The sequence below is a fragment of the Trachurus trachurus genome (genome assembly GCF_905171665.1).
Source record: "Trachurus trachurus genome assembly, chromosome: 15".
Lineage (NCBI taxonomy): Eukaryota > Metazoa > Chordata > Actinopteri > Carangiformes > Carangidae > Trachurus > Trachurus trachurus.
In genome coordinates, this window is record NC_139906.1 from 15,345,382 (window position 1) to 15,360,153 (window position 14,772).

Consider the following 14,772-nt stretch of genomic DNA (forward strand, 5'->3'; position numbering starts at 1 on the left):
TTGAATAGAGAAGACAGCCTGATGCTTTTTATCTTGGGGGTATGAATGAGTTTATTATTTAGACAACACGGGTTGTGTTTCTAGCTGTCTGATAATTTACTGAAATATTATTTAACAGATTTGTTTATCAGGCAGCTCGGATCAGGATGGATAATAGCTTTATCTTTTATTGAAGAGACTGTCAACAAGCATATCCATCATTTATCCTGGCCAAATAGTCTCAAACTGAAAATTTTATGGGATTTTTTTTTTAAACTGACAGTATGAATCTAGTAAATGAAAAAAAAAAAGCTGTCTGGAAAGGATGGAAAAACAACATTACTGTCTGCTAACTTCTTAGACATTCTCAGCTATGGTGTATCCATTTTATCCTTTATCCTTCAAATATGCACCAGGATGATGCTGTTAGAAAACGTTTGTTGGCATAATTTGTCATTGTATTAAAACATTTTATGTAAAGCCCTAATTTTCCCACAATTTCTCAGACCGCAAGCACTGCGGGAAAGATTCCCAAATGATTAGATCAGTTATAATAGATATTAAACTAGGCTATTCTTAATTATCAGCGAATTACACAGCCTTCAGCTGGACACCTGCAACAGATGGGAGGTTTCTGATCATAATTATAACAACACTACAATGTTGGCAGATACATGCTTCCTTTTAAATTTCATGTAATTATGTCTAAATCATCTTTTCCAAACCAACATAATTGCATGTAATCTTCATTAAAAGTCTAGTTATTGCAATTTAAACATTCATCTAAAGCCCACAGGCCTCCTCTGCCACTTCTAGTGGATTGTAACACGATGTGATCAAAAATGACTCTTCCAGTGTGGCTGTTACCCAAAGGGTCCCCGAGGCCTCCGACAACACTGCAGACATGCTAGACTTGGTTAATGTGGCCGAGGCAGTTTTATGGATGCTATCAATTCCACATGCTCCCTCCTCCTCACTCCACAGAGTTATTGATCCTAGTGCAGTTAACTCTCTTGCACTCACACATACACACACACAACTGTAGCCAGCCGAGCAGAGAGCCACATCTCTACAGTCAAGTGTGTTCAACAGTATTTAAAGTGAAGCCAACAGGGCTTAATAACGCGTGGAGAGCTTCACATGCAACCACACATGCTGCCCTTATACACCACTCAAGCAAAGAGAGATTAAGTATCCACCACATTGACTGAGAATAACGCTGTGAATTAAAGAATCACCCATTGGTTTTGGTACAGATTGTGAGACTTGGAACATATTCAGTGAGGAGAACTATGTAGTGTGTACACATTTATGTGACTATGTGTATTGATCTTATGCCATCAAACAATGATCCACATCCCCTCTGCTGGTTGGAATCCACACTTGTGGTGAAGCTGTTGGGGTTGACGTTAAGACTTCACTGCCCTCTACTGGCATATTGAGGCTATCACCAAATGCTGGACCATGCATACCTGTGAGGCAGACATCAGAGGGACTTTGTATTTTGCACATGATGAACCACATTTATTTCAATGTTTAGTTTCTGAGATTTCAACAACAATTGAGGAAATGCAATTTGCTACAATGACAGGTATATGACACAACTATGATGTAAAGGGATTTGTATGTGTAGACAAAATACAGCATAGATATAATACAGCTGCAAACATTGACTTTGGTACTTTGATACTTTTACATATCCCATGTCTCATATTTTATTCAGCATTGCTGAAAAATAAAAGACAAGTCGATAAACATTCCAGATAACATTATATATCTGATCTTATCTCACAATTGAAATAAAATATCTTAAAAATATATAGCTCTTAAAATTCAAATGTAATCTCAGACAAATCTATTGTATGGCCATCCATTTTCAACTTAAATGATCAAAGTTATCCCAAGTGTAAAAATATAAAACTTTTTTTTGTGCATACTACATATAGAAAAGAAACTGCCCAGCAATATGTATGAGGTTCATATACAACTTAGTAAACATTGCATTGAAGGCATTGGCTTGGCATGCAGGCTGGCTGGCTGTATGTACTGTATATAGTGCGCATAGCTAGTGTGAAAAAGTGATATTTTTGGAATATCTTTATACTGTGGTAGACACCGTTTTCAGTTCAGTCACTGCCTCCACAGAGCTTCAGTAGGAGTTTCTTGTAGTCTCCTGATGTGTCTCCCTGTTAATACAATAAATTAATCAACAATTATTTCAGACACTGGATTTATCATTTTCAAATTAAAGGATAATTAGCGGTTTTTACAATCTGGACCTTATTTCTAGCATAAAATACGATCATTTACTCACCCAGATAACTTTGGTGTCATTACAAGTCGTTCCGACGAAATTAGATCCAGCCGAGAGCCGCGTATATCCGTATAATGCGAGAACACGGGGCACGCAATGCAGCCTCTAAATAACACATCATCCGCCGCGAAACTAGTTCATTTCACCAATATTTTGTCATGATATGCTAGTGCTGTTCCCCTCCGAGCCCGTGGTGGCATGTTATCAACATCCGTGGTCTGTAGGTTGACTACTAACCTCCGACCTGGATGATGTCATCTCCGACCGTGGTGCGGCGCGGCTTGTTGCTACCGCTAATGCTATGGTTTGTTTCTGCGTGTTTCAGACTTGTCAGAACAAAATGAGCAGCTGGACGAAGTTCAGCTTCCACAGGCTTCCTCTCCGCAACCTGGACTTACTAAAGCTCCGACTAGTTGAGCTAAAAATGGACCTGGATGCCGAAGTGGAATGATTATTATCAGAATGAGCCGGGCAGCAGTCGGAGATGACATCAACCAGGTCAGAGGTCAGTAGGTCAACCTGCAGACCACAGATGTTGATAACATGCCACCACGGGCTCGGAGGGGAATAGCACTAGTGTATCATAACAAAATATTGGTGAAATGAACTAGTTTCGCGGCGGATGATGTGTTATTTAGAGGGTGCATTGCGTGCCCCGTGTTCTCGCATTATACGGATATACGCGGCTCTCGGCTGGATCTAATTTCGTCGGAACGACTTGTAATGACACCAAAGTTATCTGGGTGAGTAAATGATCGTATTTTATGCTAGAAATAAGGTCCAGATTGTAAAAAACGGTAATTATCCTTTAAGTATTAAATGTAGCAGATGATGATGATGATAATGATGATACTTACAGAGATAGCTGTGTACAGCGATTTGCCGTAGTTTCTAACATACTCCTGGCGGATATCGAGCATGTCCACCTCAGAACGAGTGACCATGATGCGGATCAGGGTTCTGTCCTTAGTCCCAGCTCCCTGAACACACACAAACAACATATAAACCGAGGGTGATATAAATCAAATATTATTCTGCACTCATGTAATAGTAGTCTAGAAATGGACTGTCCAAACAAAACGTCAAGTCTCACCCTCATGGCCTTGTAAAGCCTCTCAGCAAAGTATCCAGATGTGTTCTTAATACACTTCACTGAAACAGAGAAAATACTTAATATTGCAGCAGAAGCACCACATACTCATTAATTCATACTTTATTTCTTACTCTTGAGAATGAGAGAGATCTGCAATATTTAGAACAACAAAATGGGGGCGTGCTATCTAAAGTGAACTATGTCAAAAAATCAAGCTTTGCGGTTTGCATACATCAAGATGTATGTAATGAGAAAGTAACAAAAGGACAACAAGCAGACTTAAAGTTGCACTAATCAATATTTCTACATTTAAAAAGATAATGAGTGGGGATCCCTCATTATGAAAGAGGGTAATAATTTATCATCAAATGCACGTAGAACTCAGCTAGTCTATGGAGAGAGTTGTAGTTTAACATATTTCTCTCCTCGGAAAGTGGTTAGCAGAGCTAAAAAAGGAGAATACATATAGGGCTTAAATTCATCATATAGCAAGAAATTTGAATCTTATGATCTGATTATGTTACTAAGTGTCTGCTAGATATACACACCATAGCTTATTTATTAGTTTCAACATGTTTATAAAGGTGATAATAAATCAGGGGTCAGACGTTTTTGAGATACTCTGTGCCCCACTGGCCAAATGTTGATTACTGCAGCTTTAAAGTGAGTTATATTTTGAAAAATGAATGAGGAACACAATGTGAAATCAGACACAAAGACATTGTCTAGGAGATTTAAATTAAACAGTGTTGAAACCAATGAAAGCATCCAGCACTGCAGCACACAACACCTCACAATTAAAGATGTATAAACCGAATGTGCAAAATGACGTAAGGATTCAAATAAAAACACATCTAAAAAACAGGTTACTGTACCATAAACCTGAGAAGTGTTGGCAAAAAAACAAAAACAAAAACAAAAACATTAAGCATTCAACTGGAACACTTCCCCAGTACATTTTCAATTGTGTACTGCATTAGCCGTAATAAAGGGTGGAATACAATTGGCATGGAAAACATTTAATGGTTAGATGTTACGTCAAACGTGTACTGTACTGAAGAAGAGCCTCTCTTGTCATGAACTATTCATATGGAAAACATTCTAAGACTTCACACAATAGATGGGTGTGGCTCCTCTAAGGCCTGAATAGGTGTGTGTGTGTTCAACTTCTTACCCACTGCAACCATGCCACTCTCAAGGTCTCCAGACATCTCCCTGACAATGCTCTTCTCAATGTCTCTGCCACACATCTGCTGGTACTCCTGAAACACTACACACAAACATACACACACAAAAATAGGTAACGCAGCTCGCAAACCACAAACATTGCCTGGATTATTTTGACTAAAATGTTTAACTTTGTCTTTTTGTCTATGACAAATACCTGCTCTGAGATGGGATTTGCTCCTGGCACACAGAATGGCATTGAATTTGGACTCATCTGTTCCCAGCTTGTTTTCTCCCGCAGCATACAGGGCCTATTACAAGAACAGCAATATGCACAATGTGACGCGTTTAATACAGTTATTAATTTATGAACTACAAAGTTGCAGATAAATCTTCAAACATTTATTATTTGTGAAAATGATGCTGACTTTACCTGAGCATCTTGTTTAGCCAGAGAGATGTCAACCTGTTCTCGTTCATCACGATTGCCCTACAAAGTACAGAGAAAAACATTCCTAATTAAATCTGAAGGTAGTTGCTAAGACATCAGGCACACAGATAATCCATTTATATAATATCTGTACCTGGGCGAGAGAGATCAGGAGCCTGCGGAAGTGCCCTGAGGTATCCCCACTAATGGCATCCTCAAGTGACTTCTTGTATTCTGAAATGGAAAAAAGGAATGACAATCCTAGTTAAATAAAAATGTAAGGTTACAGAAACCAATAGTATCGAAAGAAATGATGATGGATAAACTATAGGTTTTTCTGACATATACTGTAGGTATGGTGACCAAGACCCAACTTCTTGGCAAGGGAAACAAGCATACTGCAGACTTGTACAAAACTTAGTAAACTATAAAAAATACCCCAAATCAATGTGCCTCTGGCTGTTGCTGACATAGAGGCATAAAGATTGTTGAACAATTAATTTAAATAACCATAAAACCCAGGAAAACTAATACTGTATTTGCAGGCCCTGATATCAATGTCTTATTATTGACTACGAGGGCTGGTGTTAAATAACTGAGTTTATGTCCGACAAATTCCTCACCATAGCATCTGTATTTAGAAATTTTACAGAGATACCCAGATCTAGACACGCTGAGCTTATCCACTAATGTAATAAAAACTCATTCAAAACAGTGTGGTGATGCTGCCAGATAAAGATTTAGAGAGCAGCAGAGAAAAGCAGTGCATGTACCACCCCAAGGCATCTCACCTTGTTTGTAAATGCGGTTTATCTCTTTGATTTCAGCATTGGAGCGAGAAGACAGGATCTCGATCAGACAAGCTTCATCGGTTCCGGCTCCCTGTAAGCAAGGCAGAACAATGATAATCTGACTACCTCATCCGCTGGCCTTGGAGCAGTCAAAGTTCTTCGTGCTCATTTTTGTTGAATGGATCTTTTTTCAAATCTACAATTAATGCAAATTCTAAATACTATTGTCCATGCATTTATTTTACAACATTTTCTGAGTGTTTACCTTGATGGCACTGTTGAGCTCATAGGCATCAAACTCAGCTGGGCTCCTCAACATGGCCATGACCAGCTTCCTGAAGTCTCCAGACAGTTCCGAATGCAGATCCTTAATCAGATCCTAAAAATGGAAACATGCTTGGAATAACTCAAAACCATCATTAACTGCTGCAGTGAAACACTCACTGCGAGAAGCTCTGTGGCATAACTATAATGAGCTTTGAGGACATTCAATCCCCTCTCCATTTTACTGAGAGCGCTAGCACCTGTTGTGTGCTCGCCCCTATTAAGCACCGCTAGGTAATGCACACTGAGCCACATATGACTCTAAATTGGTGTTTGGTGTGCAAATAAACTGTAAAAAATAGATGTGTGTACCTTATGTTATCATACTACCAGTGCATACAGATAGATAAACAGAACAATAAACAGGACTAGTCCGTTACCTTTCCGTAGGCCGTTTTGTAAGACCGGGGCATAGGCACACGCTGCTTGTTGGAGCGGCTCCCCAGCAGCTCAATAATGGCTTGCTCATCAGTTCCTGCAGAGACAAGCCCACAGAGTCAAATCAGAAATTAAAAAAAAAAGTCTTAATATCTTCAACATTTTATTGATACTCAAAACTTTTATACATAAAAATGACAAACGCCTTTGAAATACCAAAATCAAGACTGACTAAAGAATTCTGAATTGACTAAAAAAGTTGATCTGGTGTTTTGATTCTAAAAAATGATTTGTAAACTGATGAAACAACTAAACCATTTGTGGCTAAACAAGACCTTACAACCGCTAACTAACTAATTAAGAGGGATGGCAAAAAAAGAATACACAGCTAGAACATGACTTCACAAATGGGAAACATCCAGCACATCTGGAAGACCTTACAGCTGAAACAAAAGAGATTAAAATTCAAAAATAACAAGCAGAAAACCCTGATTAAGACCTTTGCCCATAATACTCACCAAAGCCCTTCATGGCCTTCCTCAGGACCTCCACATCTTTGAGTGGGTCGGCTCCAGGAAAGTCCTTGATTGATCCTCTGAATCCTCTCTGACACAACAAAACAAAAATTTCTGCAATGTGACAGTGTTTTTCCGACAAAGAGTTGACTGTGTTTTCAACATTACATTGTTAATGTTGTGTGCAGCACATCACAACAGAGACGCATAATGAGAATGGGTGTTGAAAAAAACATTTTCAGTGTCTCTTACATTGACAGGTGGAGCTATTGGCATGGCTCCTCCACCATAGGCTGGCATGGACGGATTTGGTGATGGGACCTTTGGATATCCTGGCATTGGTGCTGGTGCTCCTCCGTATCCAGGGTTAGGTGATGGTGCACGAGGGTACCCTGGCATAGGCTGTCCAGGCTGACCGGGGTAGCCCATCCCTGGGCCTTGGGGTTGCTGCATAGGCCCTCCTGGCTGTGGGTACAGGCCATATGACTGTTGGTTAGGGGAGGGGGCACCATACCCACCAGGCTGGGGGGGGTATGGGTAGCCCACAGGGGCTTGGGCCTGTGATTTGGAAAGATTGGAATTCCATAATATGTCCACACATCCTTGAAATGTTTTCAAAGCATAGATAGCTGGTCACACCTTTTTTGGACTAGATTCATTTTATATGAATTCACCTTGAAAGATTTTAATGAATTTTATTTGAAATAACCAATATCTGTGACAATGTTTTGAGATACTTTCAAGGGAATGTCCCCTATCCTCATCTAACTTCAGTGGTGAGACTGAAGTTAATGTCCCTCATGTCTTGAAGCTCTACCATTTACATGATGTACAAGTATCCAAATAAAGTGTGGCCGCGTTTTATTATAGAATGGAAATACAAATATGCGATAACACAAATACAGCACAGACAGGACAATGAGTCAGCAAACAAAAAAGGTGAAAAAAGTTGACTGATAGATTTTCAAAGGGATTGATAAGAATGAGGCATACGACAGGTTTTCTCATGCAAGAGATTTTGAAAGAGAAGCTGACAAAGAAAACGGTGGAAGTGCTAAGGATTTTAGGATGCGGACTTTGGAAAAGTCTTACCGTAAAATGAAAGGATGTGATATTCCATTAAAGGCTGAGTAATTCAATCTAACTGGGATGTTCAACGCAATAATCTGATGATGTTTCATTAAACATATATTAATTAAGAATTTTACAGGTGCAAGTGAAGGGGGTTTATTTTCGGATATACTTACCATGCCAGCATTGTATCCAGGGTTAGACATACTGTTAAGTCCAATGGAGGGATAACCACCGGTTGGACCACCACCCCAGCTGCCTGGAGAAGATAAGAAGACAAAACTGTCTGAGAAAGTTGAGCTACTAAATGCCAGAAATTAGATTAAGATCAGAGTGAGACAGGAAGGACCACACTCACTGGAACTTCCTTTCTCTGCCTTTCCAACTGGTTAACAGGCAGGTGAAAAGAGTGCTTGACAGACAGTGGGAGTACTATGTGAAGGCTGCACTGTGGGACGTGCTTCTCTTAGCAACAGCAGACATTTGTTTGTTTTTGAGGGGGAAAAAATTCCTCTCTTGACTATAAGTCTCATGATTCTCGTTGGCTACAAAACACGACCCAACAGACTCAATCTTTCTGTGACGGGCATCATAATATTTTCACCATAACATTCAGTATACAGCAGTTTGATTTTAATGTACGATTACATTACCTAAAGAGTTCAACTTGACAACTTGGTAAGGTAATTGCACATGAGTTTATTTCTCAAAAATTTGTTTTGTAGTGTTTCTGTGGCTTTGTGGTCACAGTTCACTCCACACAGCTTTGGCCTAGTTAAGAAATATTAGAAAATATGCCCATTCACTCTCTTGCTGAGATGTAACAAACAAGACCATTTCATTACTTGAGAAAGACCCGGGTCATTTCCTTCCTGTCTGTATGCTAGGGAAATGTTTGCTGGCAGTGTCTTGACACTTCCCATGCAGACATTAGAGCTGCATCTGTACCGTTTTATATTGTTTCATGCTTGCTTACCTGGTGGTGGAGCCTGAGGGTAACCTCCAGCCTGTGGTGGATAACCGCCAGCCTGTGGTGGATAGCCGCCAGCCTGTGGAGGATAGCCACCAGCCTGTGGAGGATAGCCGCCAGCCTGTGGAGGATAGCCACCAGCCTGTGGAGGATAGCCGCCAGGTTGGGGAGGGTAGCCACTTGGCTGTGGTGGGTAGCCTCCAGCCTGGGGAGGGTAAGCACCGGGCTGTGGTGGGTATCCACCTGCCTGAGGGGGGTATCCAGGGTAGCTCATGGCTGTAAACATTAAACAAAACTGTTAGTCAAATGTTAAATATTTAATATTATTATAATAAATAAATAGATTTTGGGAAGCCAGTGGAATTCAACAGTTCCACAGCCAAATGTTAAGAAGAATCAAAAACACAGAACACTTCATTGTTTATATGCTAATAGCTAGGATCTTGACATATGTGTTGTGACTTTATAATACCCCTAAAGGAAAACAGCAACAGGCCTTTAAAACTTGCTCCCCTAGTATAAAGGTTTCCCCTGATTTGTAGGGAGTTGGCGATCTTTTTAGCACAGACTGTGTTTCTGAATGGGGCAGTCACTGTCACTGCGAACTAATGACAGGTCAAACTCTTTATTCTGGGAATTTTGGATCACAGACATTTTCAGCTGAGTAGTGGCGTGGCGAGGAAACTTTCATTTTGGTTTAGCTTAGTATGAAAAGCAAGGCCTATTTGTTCCATGGTAAAACTGACTTCAGAGACCTTAAATGGAACAGTCTTCTCTGCTTTGCATTTTATGGCCACAGGGGAGAAAAAAAAGGGCGTTGCTATGTTTGAATGAGCGCACTGGACAAGGAAGCTACCCTCAGAAATATAGAGGTCAAACCATGAGGTTAATATGTGAAAACAGCTATTTAAGAAAAAATAGGCTACTTTCACTGTTTTGAAAACATGGGTCATTGCAGCCATAATGACTCAAGAGTAAATTGAGAAATAGGCTACTGCTCATGCTCATGCTGCTCTTCCCTATATGCTGCTGCTGCTGTCCATCTCAGTTGCACTGATGGTGATTACTTCAAAAGGCTGACGCCACTGAATATATAAATAGGTTACATAAGGTTAAGACAAAATGTGAATTGTCTGCTTTTGGTTTAGATTATTCATGTTAAAACATGTCTCTCTAACATGTTCAATTGCTGCTCAGGTGCAAATGCATCACGTAGGCCTGCTTTAACACTTCAAAGTGTGAGAACACTGTGATCTGATCAAACCACACCACAAAGCTAGGCTACAAACCAACACCATATTTACTCAGGGGGATGTGGTGCTATTAAAGATGGTTATCATTTCAGTGTCAAAAGAAAAGAAAAGCACCATTGACTAAGGTAGTTTACAACCTTGTGGAGTGTTATAAAACGGTTAAGCGGCGTTCACACCGAACGCGATAGACGCGAATATAATCGCGCCAGACGCTTCCATCTCACCGCTTGGTCATTTTGGATCGTTCGCGTCCGTCGCGTCATTCGCGCTAGACGCTCCGCCCGTTCATTTGAAAACCGGAGATCTCAACCTGCTCTCTTTCCATGTCGATCGTGGCTGATATCACCACCGTTGCTGCACTGTACCTGCTGTAAACACTGGAAAACCACCCGCCGTCGTGTCTGAGTTCACTGTGTGTGTGTGTGTGTGTTTTTTTTTTGTTCACTCTGTGTAGAAGAGGCAGCGGTGCCACACACAGCTCATATACAATTAGCTTCTCCTTCATGTTGTTCTGAGTGTAAATAACCGTACAGAGAAGTGACGTCGTCGGCTTGAACTCATCGCTGATTGGATGTCACGGCGCGATGCCGCCTGAAAAGTTCAATATTTTCAACTTTTGATTCGCGCCGCTCCAGACGCGCCGCTCCAGACGCTTCATTCGCGCCGCGTCTCATCGCTCCAGACGCTCCATTCGCGCCGCCTCCGCCTGCATCGCGTGTCATCGCGCCAATTACATTGATTTTCAATGTAGAGTTGCCGCTCCATTCGCGTCTATCGCGTTCGGTGTGAACGCCGCTTTACACTTTCTGTTTGCTAATGTCATAGCTTACCTTGGATCAATGAGTTTCATTTTATGATTAAGTAGTTAGTATTGGCCTTACAGTTAACATTACTATTGAATTTAACTGGATCAGTGGGGTGTTAGCAGATAGTTGGACATCATGCAAACTGACTTTACTAACGTTAGACACTGTACATAAACAAACATTTAGTAGAAAGCAGCACGGACACATGATTGGTTTTGAACATGGACCTATCAAACGCCCTTACAGGCCTGTAGCAATCTGTTACTGGAAAAAATGAGCTAATTTACCCACCCGTCGAGGAAGTTAGCTAACTTACATAATGTCGATCGATGTTAATCTTGTCAACTAAACCCTGGGCTTATAATGCCATAACTCTCTTATTCACTATCCAACCACACACACACGGTCAAAAATGTGGCAGCAAACGAACACTACGACCTTTGTTTCAGCCTTTAAATGGATTAGCTCAATGCAAAGAGAAACAGCAGCAGCAGCAGCGGGAAGCTAGCGACAGCGTCGACCAGCGTACACAGACATTATGACGAAAAAACAAAACAAAAACAACACCAAAAACTGTTTTCCCCTCTGAAAATATAACTTAAATATAACCAGTCATTATTCTAACTCGCGCTGTTCGAGTAGTTGCTTCATATTTAGTAGGATACTTACTTTTGTCAGCTTGTAGTTTCTTCCCGTGTTTCCTGGAGCCGTCTCTGCAGCACTGACTGTATTTAAGTCTTGTGGGTGGGACTCATAGTTTCCATTTAAGGAACCCACCCATTCTTCTTATGAGCCCTGTCCGTCAGAGATGTGTCACACACTCGTGCCTTTTGACAACAGATAGACAAACACGCCATACGTTATCAATACACGCGGGCATTGATGACAGGGTGGAAAATGTGACAGCTACCGACTACGGGGTCTCACAAAAGGTCTGTTATTGATTTGACAGCTGACACGCCCACAACAAATACCTAGGCCTGCTGACTTGTCTATTTGGCCCCTAAGCTCCCCAAACTTGCCTGCCTATAATTAGCAACACGACACAGCCACATTTACCGGTGTCGTGCCAGGAGTTGATTTTTGCCAGAAACTGATTTCCGGTCCGCGGGAGCGCGCACGGTCTGTTAAAGTTGTGAAGCGCTGATTCTGTGGCGCTATGGCTGCTTTCATTAGGCTCAAACAGCGCCAGTATGCCACAGTTTATATCGATGATAAGTATTTGTGAGACAATAAAACATATTTTAACACATTTGGCAGTGATGAACGTTGGCTGTTCAGAATGTAGGCCAATCAAGCGTTTATGAAGCGATCATTGAATGATCCGATAATGACGATAGTGTGAGAAAGATCATCAAATGTTGTTTTTTTTTTTTTTTTTTTTTTTTTTTTTTTTTTTTATCTCTGTTTATGTGTTTGATAGCCTCCTGTGTGTCCAGTAGCCTAATAGGCCTATTGTTGTTGGGTAGATGGTGATTTATATCTGGCTTGTATTTAGGCAAATAAAGATATTTTGAATCGAGATTGTTTATTTGTTTCTGCCTCAAAATGGCTTGATATCACTCAGCAAAGTAATACTGACAAGATTTGATGTCAACCAGTGCTTGAATAATGTGTAAAGGGCCATTACAATGTAAAAATCAGCATATTTCACCTGCCAGAAATTGATTTACGCCTCTGGCACTGTACAGAGATGAATATTTTTGCTCAAAATGACTTGATATCACTCAGCAGAGCAACATTTACAAGATTTGACCTCAACCAGTGCTTTTTACCACTTGAAAAACGCATAAAGGGCCATTACAATGTAAAAATCAGCCTATTTCACCTGCCAGAATTTGATTTACGCCTCTGTTACTGCACAGAGATGAATACTTTTGCTCAAAATTACTTGATATCACTCAGCAGAGTAACATTTACAAGATTTGACCCCAACCACTGCTTTTTACCACTTGAAAAAGGCATAAAGGGCCATTACAATGTAAAAATCAGGGTATTTCACCTGCCAGAATTTGATTTACGCCTCTGGTACTGCACAGAGATGAATACTTTTGCTCAAAATTACTTGATATCACTCAGCAGAGCAACATTTACAAGATTTGACCTCAACCAGTGCTTTTTACCACTTGAAAAAGGCATAAAGGGCCATTACAATGTAAAAATCAGGGTATTTCACCTGCCAGAATTTGATTTACGCCTCTGGTACTGCACAGAGATGAATACTTTTGCTCAAAATTACTTGTTATCACTCAGCAGAGCAACATTTACAAGATTTGACCTCAACCAGTGCTTTTTACCACTTGAAAAAGGCATAAAGGGCCATTACAATGTAAAAATCAGGGTATTTCACCTGCCAGAATTTGATTTACGCCTCTGTTACTGCACAGAGATGAATACTTTTGCTCAAAATTACTTGATATCACTCAGCAGAGTAACATTTACTAGATTTGACCCCAACCACTGCCTTTTACCACTTGAAAAAGGCATAAAGGGCAATTACAATGTAAAAATCAGGGTATTTCACCTGCCAGAATTTGATTTACGCCTCTGGTACTGCACAGAGATGAATACTTTTGCTCAAAATTACTTGATATCACTCAGCAGAGCAACATTTACAAGATTTGACCTCAACCAGTGCTTTTTACCACTTGAAAAAGGCATAAAGGGCCATTACAATGTAAAAATCAGGGTATTTCACCTGCCAGAATTTGATTTACGCCTCTGTTACTGCACAGAGATGAATAATTTTGCTCAAAATTACTTGATATCACTCAGCAGAGCAACATTTACAAGATTTGACCTCAACCAGTGCTTTTTACCACTTGAAAAAGGCATAAAGGGCCATTACAATGTAAAAATCAGGGTATTTCACCTGCCAGAATTTGATTTACGCCTCTGTTACTGCACAGAGATGAATACTTTTGCTCAAAATTACTTGATATCACTCAGCAGAGCAACATTTACAAGATTTGACCTCAACCAGTGCTTTTTACCACTTGAAAAAGGCATAAAGGGCCATTACAATGTAAAAATCAGGGTATTTCACCTGCCAGAATTTGATTTACGCCTCTGTTACTGCACAGAGATGAATACTTTTGCTCAAAATTACTTGATATCACTCAGCAGAGCAACATTTACAAGATTTGACCTCAACCAGTGCTTTTTACCACTTGAAAAAGGCATAAAGGGCCATTACAATGTAAAAATCAGCCTATTTCACCTGCCAGAATTTGATTTACGCCTCTGTTACTGCACAGAGATGAATACTTTTGCTCAAAATTACTTGATATCACTCAGCAGAGCAACATTTACAAGATTTGACCTCAACCAGTGCTTTTTACCACTTGAAAAACGCATAAAGGGCCATTACAATGTAAAAATCAGGGTATTTCACCTGCCAGAATTTGATTTACGCCTCTGGTACTGCACAGAGATGAATACTTTTGCTCAAAATTACTTGATATCACTCAGCAGAGTAACATTTACAAGATTTGACCCCAACCACTGCTTTTTACCACTTGAAAAAGGCATAAAGGGCCATTACAATGTAAAAATCAGGGTATTTCACCTGCCAGAATTTGATTTACGCCTCTGGTACTGCACAGAGATGAATACTTTTGCTCAAAATTACTTGATATCACTCAGCAGAGCAACATTTACAAGATTTGACCTCAACCAGTG

At 40.3% G+C, this 14,772-nt stretch overlaps 1 protein-coding gene across 2 annotated transcripts; it reads right to left on the reverse strand.

Annotated features, from left to right (window-relative positions):
* Positions 1-1,424: 1,424 nt before the first annotated feature.
* anxa11a (annexin A11a) lies at positions 1,425-12,020 on the reverse strand. 2 transcript variants are annotated; one of them, XM_083988569.1, is made up of 15 exons: positions 11,761-12,020; positions 9,039-9,308; positions 8,239-8,321; positions 7,244-7,549; positions 6,995-7,082; positions 6,479-6,573; positions 6,040-6,153; positions 5,775-5,865; positions 5,138-5,217; positions 4,987-5,043; positions 4,771-4,864; positions 4,561-4,656; positions 3,387-3,445; positions 3,151-3,273; positions 1,425-2,165 (listed from the first exon to the last, which is right to left on the reverse strand). In XM_083988569.1, the coding sequence occupies exons 2-15, from the start codon at positions 9,304-9,306 to the stop codon at positions 2,106-2,108; spliced, it is 1,614 nt and encodes a 537-aa protein (XP_083844695.1). In that variant the 5' UTR covers positions 9,307-9,308; positions 11,761-12,020; the 3' UTR covers positions 1,425-2,105. The 2 variants fall into 2 exon arrangements, with proteins under 2 accessions (XP_083844695.1, XP_083844696.1); XM_083988570.1 differs by having other exon boundaries at positions 1,428-2,165; positions 7,244-7,456.
* Between the last annotated feature and the right edge of the window lie 2,752 nt (positions 12,021-14,772).